Below are 14,513 nucleotides of genomic sequence, written 5' to 3' on the forward strand. Positions count from 1 at the left end.
GGAGAATTGATGGGGTCCAAGTCTGTCTCCACTCGACTGGTCTCCTCTTCGAAGTTCTGGCAGAATTCTGTAAACACAATTCAAGGATAAGTCAGTGGCTCTACGCAGGTTTGGTAACTGCAAGTCAGTCGGGCCGGAGTAATTACCCTCGAGCATGACGAACAGCTTCTTGGCGAGTCCACCGAGATAAGCCTCCAGATCGTTCCTCTTCCCCGCCAGTTCACTTGCCTTGTCATTCAGAGCTATATTGCCATTCTTCAGACGGCTGACCTCTCGATTAGCCGCGTCGAGAGCAGTTTTCAGCCTGGAGTTTTCCTTTTCAAGAGTACCAACTGAAGCCAGTTTTTCTTCAGCAAGCTTCATTTTGTTCAGGGCCTCCTTCTGCGCTTCGGCAAGGTCTTGATCCTTCTTCTTCAGAGCCTCCTCCATTTTGTCTGCGAAACAGCAAGTGAGATCAACATCGAAGACGGCCAGAAAGAAAGGACAGTCGACAAAAGCTCACCAGCCATACCTTTTGCTTCGTCCCTCGCCTTCTGCAAGTTCTCCTGAGCAAGCTTCAAGTCAAGGTTCAGCTGGATCTGTTTGTTCTCCAACTCAGTGTAGAGAGCCACAAGTTCGCAGGATTTCTGCAAAAAATCAGTCGACAGACATCCAAGATAAGTTGCTTCCGAGTAACCAAGAGACAATGATGGCGTTTCTAAGACTACAGCCGAATCAAAAACATTCGACGGTAGTCTCGGGGACTACACCCAGTGGGTGCACTCAGCGTGCCCCCACTGGTTCGACCAAAAAAATCGACTGCCCGCAGTCGACCGTGTACAGTTCCATTCGACATGGCCTGACCAGACCGAGTGAAGAAGTTCAACTAAAGCAACACAATATAAAGACTACATTCGACTGCCAGCAGTCCACCGTAGTCTCGGGGACTACACCCAGTGGGTGCACTCAGCGTGCCCCCACTCGTCAAAAATATTAATAGACACACCCAGTGGGTGTACAGATATAAAGATCTTCGGAAAAGAGATTCTTCAGATAGCATACCCTAACAGAACAAGCGGTGAATCGACTGACCTGGACGTTGCTCTGAAGAGCTGAACTCGCGTCATAAGCTGCTTGGCTGGCTTCCCGAACCACCTTCACTTGCTCCATCATGATCCCCGCCTGGCGTATAGCCTCTTTAGCGGCACCCACTTGGTCCTCAGGGACGTGGTGTGTGGCAAAAAGCGAAGGCGGATTTGCAGTCGACGTCGAAGGCCGGACACTCGTCAGAGGTTCAGCGAAGGTCACAGAAGCCCGAGTGGTATCACCACCCTCCCGGACTATGGCCTTAGGCGCCGGAGTGCTTTGTGGGGTCTTGCCAGCCGGCGCCCTCCTGTTCCTTCGCCCCCTCAGCGGCGCTTCGTCGTCATCATCAGGGAGGTCAATGATATGAGGAGGAGCTACAAGAAAAATCCAATCGACCGGAATTATAAGAAATCGTCAGTCGACTAAAAGCAGAGCATCAGTAATCGTACCGGGGTTGGAGGTAACAGCGTCTTCCATCTCTTGATCATCGTCCTTGGCGGAGATCTCCAAGGTGGCAGCACTGCAAATTTCGAAAGTCAGTCAGCTTATTCAATGAGTCGACCAAGAGTCCATCATGTTCAACAAAGGAAAACAAATTCTACTATTACCCAGAAATGGTGGGGACAGTCATCTTCATCTTGGGCAGAACCTTGGGCGGCTTGGACGGCGTCACGCGTGGGTGCTTGGGAGCTTTTTCTGTCGGCGCTGGAGATGAGGTCCGAGGGCGCTTCGATGACTGCCCAACAGGGACAGTCGCCTTACCACGTTCCCGCACAGGGTCGTGTGTAAGCTTGGATCACCGTTCCGAGCGGGGAGGTTCGACTTCTTCATCCTCCTCTTCACTGGAGTCGTCGTCATCCCCCTCTCCTTCGCCGTCAGATTCCCACTCTTCTCTCTCGTCTCCACTTTCGCCTCCGCTCGCCTCTCCTTCCTCGGCCTGCTCCTGTGCTCCATTGGGTGTCGAGTACATCTCAGCAATGGCCTAGAGGACAGCAAACAAGACAAAAGTCAATCGACTGATCCAAAGAGAACAAATAAAGAAAGCAAGATCACAGTCGGAAACGCAAGGTCAGACCTTGTCCACTTCGTATGTTTGGTCGAGTGGAGGAATCCTCCTGGCTCCTCGGGGGTTGTCCTTGTTCCATGTGATACTCGACAGCCACCCTTCCAACATCTCATCGGTGACCTCCTCTGGGTGAATCCGAGTGGTGTCTTCGAGACCCGAGTACAGCCACATCGGGTGGTCACGAGCCTGAAGCGGTTGGATGCGCCTCCGAAGGAAGACTTCCAACAAGTCCATGCCAGTCACACCCTCGCGGACAAGCTAAACCACTCGACCGACCAGCACCTTGACTTGCGCCTTTTCCTCCGGCGTCACTTTCAGAGAGGCAGGTTTTTGTGCTCGATTCAGAGAAAAAGGGGGAAGCCCAGTCGACTGTCCTGGGGTCACCTGGTCTTTACAGTAAAAACAAGTCGACTGCCACCCACGGACTGACTCGGGAAAAGTGATAGACGGAAAGGAACTTTTTCCCCTCATCTGGATCGCCAGGCCCCCGCACAGCTGGATCACCTGCGTCCGTTCGTCACTCGACTTGGCCTTCTTGACCGACTGAGAGCGGCAAGTGAAGATGTGCTTGAAGAGTCCCCAGTGGGGGCGGCAACCCAAGAAGTTTTCACACAAGGAAACGAAAGCAGCAAGATACACAATAGAATTGGGAGTAAAGTGATGGAGCTGCGCTCCGAAGAAGTTCAAGAAGCTCCGGAAAAAAGGATGAGGAGACAGAGAGAATCCGCGATCAATATGGGTGGTGAGGAGGACGCACTCACCATCAAGAGGCTGGGGTTCGACTTCTTTCCCCGGGAGACGCGCAGATTCGTGGGGAATGAATCCCCCCTCGACCAGATCATCGAGATCATCCTGCCGAATCGCCGACGGCATCCAGTTGCCCTGGATCCAATCCTTGGGCAGAGCAGTCCTCGAGGAAGATCCGCCCCGAGCGGACTTCTTCCCCTTCCCCTGCACCGCCGCCTTCTTCACGCGCTCCAGAGCCGACGCCTTCTCCTTCACCATCGTCGCCGGCGAAGCTCGAACAGACCTATGGCACCAAGGTGAGAGCGGAGGTGGCGGAGGGTCTTGTGAAGGAAGGGGGAAAAGTGAAGGCGCACTGTTCGGGGGTCCCGAGCCGGCAGCTTATAAGAGGTCGCTTCCGAGTGGCTGACTGGTAGGCCCAGGCAATCCCGTCAAATCCCGCAACAGGCGCGCGCGGTACGTGGCGAAAAAGGTGGCGCGGGGATCGAGGAGCTTCCGTCCTATCCCATCCGGTTACTGCGGCCACCCCCGTCCCGCGCGCTTCCCGAAATTCAAATCCCGCAAAATCCGCGGGCCGCAGAACAACTCGTCAAACAGAAGATCCCTTTCACACCGTCACTCGGAACTTCACAAGTAAAGAAATTCACTCGACAAGAGGCCAAGAATGGATCAAGGCGACTGAAAGAAGTTGACGACGTCATCCGTGACAATTGATCCAAAACAAGACGTTCATATAACATGAAGAACCAGTCGGAAAGATCCCCAACTCCTTCCCCACTCGGACCTCAATCCATTCGGAGGCTAATGATGAAGCTATGTACCTAGGGTAGGGGCATGGACCTGTCCTAAGTACCCTACCCAAGGACATCCCTAGAAGAAGTCACCTTTCAATCGACTTGGAGGTATCCCACTCGACGGATTCAAGACACTCGACCACGAAGCAATCACTCGACCAAGATCCAACCACTCGACTGCCAGGAGATCTAAAGTCACCCTGCACGCAAATGGTCGGTCATTAAGTAGCTTTTATGGTCATCATAGCACTTTATTAGGGGCGTTACCAGTAACCCCCAGTCTTAATGTACTTTAAACCCTGCATTACTGAGGGCTGGAGGGGCCTGGCGAACTCTATATAAGCCACCCCCTCCTCAGTATCAAGGGTTCGCACCCCTGTTATTCATACAAACATAATTCAGTCGACCGCCTCCGGGCACCGAGACGTAGGGCTGTTACTTCCTCCGAGAAGGGCCTGAACTCGTAATCCTCGTGTGTTTACAACTCCTCCATAGCTAAGATCTAGCCTCTCCATACATACCCCCCTACATCACTGTCAGAGTCAGAACCACGACATATGGTATGATTGTATCTTGTCCTACGGACTAAACCCTCCGGTTTATATAGACACCGGAGGGGCTAGGGTTTACACAAGGTCGGTTACAAGGGAGGAGATCTACATATCCGTATTTCCTAGCTTGTCTTCCACGCCAAGGAGAGTCCCATCCGGACACGGGACAAAGTCTTCAATCTTGTATCTTCATAGTCCAACAGTCCGGCCAAAGGATATAATCCGGCTGTCCGGAGACCCCCTAATCCAGGACTCCCTCATCGCCACAACTCATTGTGTTCTACTCGTGCATATAACATCTACGCATAGACCTGGCTCTGATGCCATTGTTGGGGAAATCCTACGATCACGCAAGATCTATCTAGGAGAAGCATATCAATGAGCGGGGAGAGTGTGTCCATGTACCTTCGTAGACCGAAAGCGGAAGCGTTTAGTAACGCTATTGATATAGTCGAACGTCTTCGCGATCCAACCGTTCCAAGTACCGAACGTACGGCACCTCCACGTTCAGCACACGTCCAACTCGATGGCATCCCTCGATCTCTTGATCCAGTTGAGGACGAGGGAGAGTTTCGTCAGCACGATGGCATGATGACGGTGATGATGAAGTTACCGGCGCAGGGCTTCGCCTAAGCACTACAACGGTATGACCGAGGTGTGTAACTATGAAGGGGGGCACCGCACACGGCTAAGAGAAGACTTGGTGTGCCTTTGGGGTGCCGCCTCCCATGTATATAAAGGGGGGTGGAGGGGTGGCCGGCCCAAGGGGGGCGCGCCATGGGGGAAGTCCTACTTGGACTCCTGGTCCAAGTAGGATTCGGTCCCCCCCTTTACTAGTCCAAGTAGGAGAAGAAGGGAAGGAGGAAGAGAAGAGAAGGAAGGAGGGGGCGCCCCCCTCCACTTGTCCAATTCGGACTGGGCAAGGGGGGCGCCACCTCTGGCCGGCCCTCTCTCTTCTCCACTAACCCGGGGGGGTTCCGGTAACCCCGGGTACTCTGAAACTTATCCGAAACGACCCGAACTATTCTGGTGTCCGAATGTAGCCTTCCAATATATGAATCTTTATGTCTCGACCATTTCGAGACTCCTCATCATGTACGTGGTCTCATCCGGGACTCCGAACAAACTTCGGTTCATCAAAACACGAAACTCATAATACAAATCGTCATCGAACGTTAAGCGTGCGAACCCTACGGGTTCGAGAACTATGTAGACATGATCGAGACATATCTCCTGTCAATAACCAATAGCGAAACCTGGATGGTCATATTGGCTCCTACATATTCGGTCAAACCGCATAACAACATATGTTGTTCCCTTTGTCATCGGTATGTTACTTGCCCGAGATTCGATCGTCGGTATTATCATACCTAGTTCAATCTCGTCACTGACAAGTCTCTTTACTCATTCCGTAATGCATCATCCCGTGACTAACTCATTAGTCACATTGCTTGCAAGGCTCATAGTGATGTGCATTACCGAGAGGGCCCAGAGATACCTCTCTGATACACGGAGTGACAAATCCTAATCTCGATCTATGCCAACTCAACAAACACCATTGGAGACACCTGTAGAGCATCTTTATAATCACCCAGTTACATTGTGACGTTTGATAGCACACAAGGTGTTCCTCCGGTATTCGGGAGTTGCATAATCTCATAGTCTGAGGAATATGTATAAGTCATGAAGAAAGCAATAGCAGAAAAATTAAACGATCATTATGCTAAGCTAAAGGATGGGTCTTGTCCATCACATCATTCTCTAATGATGTGATCCCTTCATCAAATGACAACACATGTCTATGGCTAAGAAACTTAACCATCTTTGATTAACGAGCTAGTCAAGTAGAGTCATACTAGGGACACTCTGTTTGTCTATGTATCCACACATATACTAAGTTTCTAGCTAATACAATTCTAGCATGAATAATAAACATTTATCATGATATAAGGAAATATAAATAACAACTTTATTATTGCCTCTAGGGCATATTTCCTTCATGTCTTCATTAGCTAGCCCATACATGTGTGCATACTATACACAAAGATGGAGAAGAAGCACTTCATCTATATGCATTTGTTGGTTGAACTTGAGTGGGTCAAACAACTGGCTCATCGCTATTACCAATTCGTCTTAGAGAAAGTTGTGGCATTCGAGAGTCCTAGATCGGACGAATTAGAGTAGAGTGTGAACACGAACCTATGGATTGACTTCCTCAACATTCTCATTCTTATTGACAGCGTGAAGCACCCCAAAGAGGACTCTGGCAGGTGTACCCAAGTTGGGCCCTGAAGGTGACATTGGCATGGGACATGATGTGTGATGCCTAGGATTCGATTTCTAATCTGGCCATGCTCAATGTAGATGAAGGTGGTGATCCAACCATGCCAACACAAGATGGGCCTCCGGCCAAGAAGGTGATTAGGGACCGGGAGTGGAAGTGGGAGGAGGTGAAGTAGAAGCGAGAAGGGGTCGTGGCCAAGATGACAGAGAAGTTCGAGGCTTCATGACGAAGGAGGAGGAGGCTAGTGTCGCGTGCAATAAGGTGAAGAAGGGAAAGAAGGCGGAGAGGTTTGGCATTCTCATGGACATGTAAGAAAAGAAGCTCAAGCTACAAGAGAAGAAGCTTGAGATCAATGCTGCTTCAGAGGACTCTAAAATTTTGTTCATGAAGACGTCAGACTTGGGTCCCGATGCGGCAGTCCAAGCCTACCATGCAAGCTTATTGAAGCGCTTCGTACAAACAGAGGAGGTCGGACCATCCGAAGAGTGAGGTCTTTGCCACGAACAGGCGGCCTGGGAGCCAAAGACGAAGGTCTTTGTGTGGACAACTGGATTAGCAACTTCTGGAATCGGTCGATTGAAAAACTTATTAAACATCCGGTACTTTTATGATTGTGATTTCATATATTTGCAACTATTAAACGTATGCTTGAATTTGTATTGATTTAGATATACATGTGAAATGGAGGAGGCCGGAACATAGGTGAAGATTTGATGACTCTTATTGGATGGCATCCGTCTCTATTCTTATGCAGACGTGCCATAGATATTTGAAGTTATCCGTTCTCATGAACAGAGTCAAACATGCATATAGATATTTGGTAGTATCCGTTTTGATAAACTACGTTGAAGTTGCCCCTAGGATGCAGGTATTCAATGGTATTCGTTTTGGTAAATGGCGATCGGTGGGCTCTTTGATTCGCGGGATTCTCAAAAATGAAAAATAAAAAAAATACAGGAACATGATGTCATGTCCTATAGTACCCTATAGAATTTGAGAGAATGTCTGATAGCGCAGGAAAAAACAAAGAAATCCTAGGAAAAGGTTTAGGATAGGATTTCTATAAAAAAAATTTCTTCAAAGCCCGTTTGTTTATAGGAATATAATCCTATTCCTACGGCGGAATTCTTCCTATTCTCTACATTTTATAAAAAACTAAATATTAGCCTAGACTCAATGAAAAGAATCATATGATGTGAATTAAATGACATTTCTTTTTCTATTTCTATTCATAGGATTTGAAATATATGTCATCTCATTCCTATGACTTTTATTTCTATGATTTTTCTACCCTATGAACCAAAGATGGCCTAAGTGGATGCGAACTTTCCTAGATCAGATTGGGGACATGTGGCGTGGCAGGACAGCAGCGGCGCAACAAACGTCGCAGCTCTATCTATATGGAAAAGAAGAAAGAACAATTAACCTTAGGTCAGCAAAAGCAACTTCCTTTTGCTTCTAGTTGTATCATGCAGTATACCAGAACCATTCATGATTTGAGAATTGGACACCAGAAAAAACACAGGCCAAACACCTCGTTCCAAATAAGAACACATTGGACAGGTAATCGAACTGTGCACACTCTCATGTTGATCAGTAAAGTACAGGTCGACCTCCAGTAATTTTCTCTATGATTTCATCTATCTCCTGCTTCTCTATATACAGGATACGGCACAACAAAAGAACCTCCCAGTCCACTGAACGAAACATACATATACAACATTGTTCCGATGACGTCTGTTCTGTACACAACTCCGCTCCACCTTGGTGCAAAGCCTCGTTCTACACCATCATGTTCATGTAAGGCTGACAGTCAAGACGACGATAACAAGCATTTCTCATAATCTCATCGTACAAGCACATCTCGAGACTGTTGTTGCCATATGTCGCATCGCTCTTGCTCGACCTGCAAAGACCACACGCTTACTATTAGACATTATGCTGTCAAAGCTGCAGTTCAGTTGGTATATCTACAGAATACATCATAAAAGACAGATGAGAAGTGTTAATACAAATAATAATTCAACTTCAAATCTTCTATACCTAGGCTTGTAAGGGGGCAAGTAGAATACCTTGAATGGTTTATCAATCCACTGGAAAGCACAGCCGCGAGCCTCAACGACTTTGAGCATATGGGGAGGCATCATAGATCTGAACGCTGCGTGAAGCTTCACCCTTGTCAAACCACCAGAGACCATAAGAGCAGCCATCAAGCCATTAGGTGTAATACCCGCCAAGTGTACAATCGTCATGTTCTGAAGCCCACATATGCTAGAGAGGGACAGAAGTCCAATGTCGGTGACTGAACAGTATGACAAGTTTATCTGTCATGATGTAGCAATGTTAATGACACAATTATGGACACGGTATGACAAGTTCTTTTCTCAAAAAACAAACAAACAGCAAAGGATCATACCTGACGGAGGCTATGAGAGAACTGGGAAAGAAAAAGCATCCCCACATCATTGATCGCAAAGCATTTCTTGACATCAAGCTTGGCAAGTAGCCTGCATCCGATTGCTATTTCTGAGAGCCCAGCAGATGAAACACTGGGGCAACCACGGATCTCCAGTGTGTTCAGCTTTGCGCATTTTGAGAGCGACACCAACGAAACATCTGTTATTTCTGTACAGTAGGACAGGTTGATAGACTCTAACATTGGGCAACCTTGAGCAATTTGAGTAACCCCCTCATCACTAATACCCCCAGACCTATACAAATCAATATCTCGGAGTTCTGGACAAGACTTCCCAATGTGGATAAGGCCTTCATCACTTATCCTCATGCATATTCCAATTTTTAAGCTTGATAGTTTTCTGCATCCAGACAGAGCTTTCAAACCTGCAAAGGAAAGATCTCATCACCGTTAATTTTTTGTTGTCATTGTTGCGAGAAACAGTTAATTCGGCATCCATTTACCAAAAATAATTAGATATTTGAATTTCAGTACAAACCTTCATCGTCCAAATCACTGTCGGTGATGTCCAACTCTTCCAAATGGCAACATCGCTTCCCAATCAGTCGGAGCCCTTCACTAGAAAAATGGCTACAGGACTCCATTCTTAGAGAGACGAGGGAAGGGCATGAGCTAGTGATGGTAGCTAACGAAACATCAGTGATATTGCGATTGCAAGTAATGTCCAGCTTCAGCAAATTCTTTAGTCTTGACACAACAAAAGAAAGATCAGTATCTGTCACTCCTGAACACTTGCTCAGGCTCAACTCTCTTAAAGAGACGCAAGAAATTCCAATGTATTTTAGTCCATCAGCCATGAACTTGCAGCCTTCCAATTTCAGGGTCTGCAACTTAGGAAGCATTTGGAAGCATTTTCCCATAGATGGAGTAACCTGCCAAAAAGAAGAATGTAAGACAAACTAGAGAAGGTCAAGTTATGCCCAGATGATGCTACTACAGTTAGATACTTACATTACAGCAGTACGACAGATTCAACTCCAAGAGATTTGGCACTGCCTTCACAACTGATGAAACTCCCGTATGAGTGACATTTCGACAGGTTGACAGATCGAGCACCTGCAAGAGTAGAAGTGTTATTTTCAAGTTTATTGGCCACGATACTGGTAAACTTTGTTGAGCGCCTACACATGTTCTAATGTAACTACTTGTTTCACATCGACATGTATAGACGTGCCAAACATGCTATATTAAAATCCTAGCGACATCAACAATATAAACCTACACAAAGAGTTGAGCCTAATAGTGATCAAATGAAGGTGACATGACACACACAACACTAACACATGAAACAAAATGGTCTAGTTTGATGATTACCCGTAGTGATTTGCTGCATTCATTCTCAAGACCACTAAGGGCATCATCATCTATTCCAACACATCCCACCAGTGCCAACACCTCAAGATTGGGTAGCTTCATGATGGCTGGAAGGCAGTCTTTGGAGATCTGCAATGAAAGATAAGTATTTGTTAGTCCAACAAAATTAGTGTGTTTGTCTATTTGGCACCTCAGAAGAAAGTAGCCATTCCCATCCTCAAAAGGTATTTTCTTTGACCGAAATTAATTAAGCAATAAAATGTACTACTGGTTCCCATCCTCACAAGAGTGAGGTAATGATCATGAAATGTACAATGCATAGTCCTTGCAGATATTTTTAAAAAACAGCTGCTCGAAAAAAAATTCAAGAAAAGTAATTTTCACTGCGATAGTCCAATTCCATGAGCATTTCTTGCAAAAGGAAATATAAACAGAGTTGCTAAAAACATCAAACCGTTGTGCTAGTATCTCCTACAAAGATCGAAAGGGAAAACTGCCAGACCGTAAGGAGAAATTCACGTGAGAGACATGTAAATCTAAACTTTCCAAAAAAGCACCAAAATCAACTCTCTTTTTTCCATTAATTAAAGTGTTTCTGGAATCAAGAAACGCATGAACGGGGAACCCCAAGCCACAACTCCCTTCATCCAAGAAATGGAACAGGACGTGATGGAGAGAGATCAAGAAGAAGCATGGCTCACCATGGTGTAGGATAGATTCAGGGTCCTGAGTTTCTTGCACTTGAGGGCGAGGAGCTGGACCCCCAAATCCGTGATCCCGAGGCACCAGTTGAGCGTGAGGTCCCGCAGGTCCGGGCAGCCGACGGCGATGCAGCCGAGTCCCATGTCCGTCATGGGCTTGCAGCGCGAAAGGCAGAACCTCTGCAGGCCCCGCGCCCGCGCCAGCTCCGCGGCCGCCGCGTCCCCGAGGTCGACCCCATTGGAGAGGTCGAGGTCCGCGAGGCCGGGGCAGGCGGCGAGGAGCGCGGCGAGGCCGGGCGCCCCGAAGCCGCGGGAGCGGGAGAGGTCGACGGCGCGGAGGGAAGGCACGGGCGCAGAGGAGAGGGCGGCGAGGGCCGCGGCGGGCACGCGCGGGCAGAGGGTGAGGTCGAGGCGGGCGGCGGTGGGGTAGCGGGCGAGCGCGGCGCTGAGGAGGTCGGCGCGGTACGGGCGGAGCACGCGGCGGTGGCGCGACTCGGCGGCGTGGCAGGCGCGGGAGGCGAGCGCGAAGGACTTGAGCGCGCGCGGATCGGCGGCCGCCACCCGGTCCAGGACCAAGAAGAGGAGCTCGTCGGCCAGCGAGTCGATCGGCGCGGCCGGGACCGCAACCGCAGCAGGGCAGACGCGTCGGCGCTTGGCAATGTGGCCGTGGGTCGCCATGGCCATGGCGGGCAAGGCGGGCTGGCAGTTGGTTGTTCGCCGGGACACCGAGAACGGAGGGAGGAGTAGCAATGGCTGGCCACGGCCTACTCGCACGCAACAATCAAGAAGGAGGAGGGAGAGGGAAAAAGCAAGGAATGCTGGAAATGTCGAGACTGCCCCTGCGTCGCCTTATCACGGCTCCCTTGAGACGCCGCACCGCGTTTCCCATTTTGCCCCGCGTGCTGGAAGGGGAGCGGAGTACGGCGCGGGCGACGACCGGGGGCGGCATGGTCATTGCGCGGCGGGGAAAGGACGGTACGGAGGAGGTACAGGCGGGGGCAGGGGTGGAATAACGGAAAAGATGGCGGGGAAAGCGAGGTGAGAGGAGAGGGAGAGCGGGGAGGGTACGATGTGGGGGAGGGACGGAACGGAACGGAACGGATCGTACAGCCGGACGGGTACGATGCGCCACCGCTACGCGCACCTGCTTCGGCCCTTACCCGCGTCTTGGATAGTCATGGTGACGTGTGGGTCCGGTGTGTGTTGATGGAGGGTGAGGACGGGCGGTGGTGAGAAATGGGGAGGGGGATTTTTTTCATTTGACTGGTCCCGTACTACCCGGGGACGGCACGCACTGGGGGACTGCGTGGAGTTGCTTCCAAGGCAGAGAAGCACTCCGGTTATCACCGCATAGATTATGTCTTTTATAAAATATAAAAAAAATACTTCCTCCGTAAGTTGAGTCATCTATTTTAAAACAAAGGAAGTAGGTGTTACGGCATCACCGACTGCGTCCAGCAAATCACAACGTCTGAACCAAGGTGTTCTCACGTTTTCTTATCACCAAATATGGTGCGGCATTAATGCATGATTTATATAGCAGAAGCCGCGTGAAGCATGTAGGTGTGTGTGTGTTTTTTAGCGGAAGCAAGCTGTGTATTTTGTCGGAAGGCGCATGAAGCATGTAGGTGTGTGTGTTTTAGCGGAAGTAAGCTGTGTATTTTAGCAGAAACCGCATGAGGCATGTAGGTGTATGTGTGTTTTAGCGGAAGCAAGCTGTGTATTTTGTCGAAAGGCGCATGAAGCATGTAAGTATGTATGTGTGTTTTATGGAAGCAAGCTTGTATACTGGGAAGCCCTCATTAACAAATAGAAGCGAGCTATTTTTCAAGTAATAGAGATGGACATTTAAGGTATAAGATTGGACGCGCCCAAACACATTTCAGACGTTTAGTGTGCTCAATCTATGACATGGCGTTGGATATGCCCTTATGATTATTGTGATTGTTACTGTTATAGCACTGACACCTGAAATATAGAAATTCAAGAAATGCTTTCTCAAACGACATGAATTTGTATCTTCCAATGCATTAGTGCTAGGTGAGGTGTTAACTGCATTAAAAAATTAGCAATTAATCTTTTCAATACATAAGTGCTTAGTTTTTAGGCTGGTCATAGTGGGGAGTAACTTAGACTAGTGTCATGCATATGACACTAGTCTAAGTTACTATTTTTATAATGCAAAATAACATAATAGTAGTGTCATAGATGGCTTCATTCATTAACTTGTAGACTCATCTTGTCTTCGGAAGCGCTATGTTAGACTAGCCACAATGGGAGTAACTTCAGCAGTAACATCGAGTCCACCTCAGCAAATTTGCTTATGTGGCAATGAGTTAATGAGGAGAGAGATAGTAGTAGTAACTTAGCTAGTTACTGTAACATCACATGTCCCAATGCAATATGAGTCTATAACCTAATAAATGAAGCTATGCATGTTACCGCACTTATGTTACTACCCACTATGAAGATAGTAATATAGCCTAGGAATACGTGTATGTTACTAGTGTATGTTACTCTCCATTGTGGCTAGTCTTACAGTAACATATTATGTTGACACCTCATATTAAATACTTGCCATATAAGCAAAAATTTCTTGGAGTGCGCTATGTTACTAGCTAAGTTACTCCCACTATGAGGCTAGTCATAGTGGAAGTAACTTAGGTAGAGTGCGCTATGTTACTAGCTAAGTTACTCCCACTATGAGGCTAGTCATAGTGGGAGTAACTTAGGTAGTAACATAGCGCACTCCAAATTTTTTTTGCCTATATGACATGTAGTTAATGAGGAGAGAGGTATTTAGAGTAACATAATATGTTACTGTAACATAGCGCTTCCCGAGAAAGGATGAGTCTACAAGCTACTCCCTCCTCCCATAATATAAGAGCGATTTTGACACTATATTATGGGACGGAGGGAGTAATAAATAAACTCATCTATAACACTACTATTATGTTACTTTGCACTATGGAGGTAGTAACTTAGATTAGTGTCATGCATATGACACTAGTCTAAGTTACTCCCCACTATGACCAGCCTGACTAGCCTTATAGCTAAGCTTCTCTTATTTAATTGTTTAATACTTAAACTTCTTCATCCATTGGTCGGTAGCCATTTTGCATAGATTCACTTGTTTAGCATCGTTTTCCTCTTTCTCCTCTTTAATTGCTCTGTCACATTATTTTTTGTTTATGTGTCATTTTTAGCATTCGTATACCTTGGAGCACTGCAAAGGGCTCAAGGCCACTGCACATCTGTTTAGACTTTTAAATCCAAATTCGAGATCGTGTAAGGTGAAAGATGCAAAAAGATGAACACATCTTTTACAGCACGACCGTTCTTCCAAGACGCCTCATCAGTGTGAGGCATGGGAACAAAATTCCAGAACACCCATGCTGGTTACTAGCAGAAAAAATACGACAGGCATAATTTTATTTCCGTGGCTAGCAGGTCAATAATTACATGTTAGGTATGTGTCGATTCGAGGGCAAGACCAGCCTTGATGGCTCCACTTCCGT

General features: G+C 47.7%; 1 protein-coding gene across 1 annotated transcript; it reads right to left on the reverse strand.

Annotated features, from left to right (window-relative positions):
• Positions 1-8,022: 8,022 nt before the first annotated feature.
• LOC125508702 (F-box/LRR-repeat protein 3) lies at positions 8,023-11,775 on the reverse strand. The gene is made up of 7 exons (XM_048673479.1): positions 10,996-11,775; positions 10,295-10,423; positions 9,932-10,036; positions 9,459-9,852; positions 8,921-9,345; positions 8,577-8,828; positions 8,023-8,410 (listed from the first exon to the last, which is right to left on the reverse strand). Exons 1-7 carry the CDS (start codon positions 11,677-11,679, stop codon positions 8,351-8,353), a joined length of 2,049 nt encoding a protein of 682 aa, XP_048529436.1. The 5' UTR covers positions 11,680-11,775; the 3' UTR covers positions 8,023-8,350.
• Positions 11,776-14,513: the final 2,738 nt, after the last annotated feature.

This window comes from Triticum urartu, chromosome 5 (assembly GCF_003073215.2).
Source record: "Triticum urartu cultivar G1812 chromosome 5, Tu2.1, whole genome shotgun sequence".
In the NCBI taxonomy this organism is placed as follows: Eukaryota; Viridiplantae; Streptophyta; class Magnoliopsida; order Poales; family Poaceae; genus Triticum; species Triticum urartu.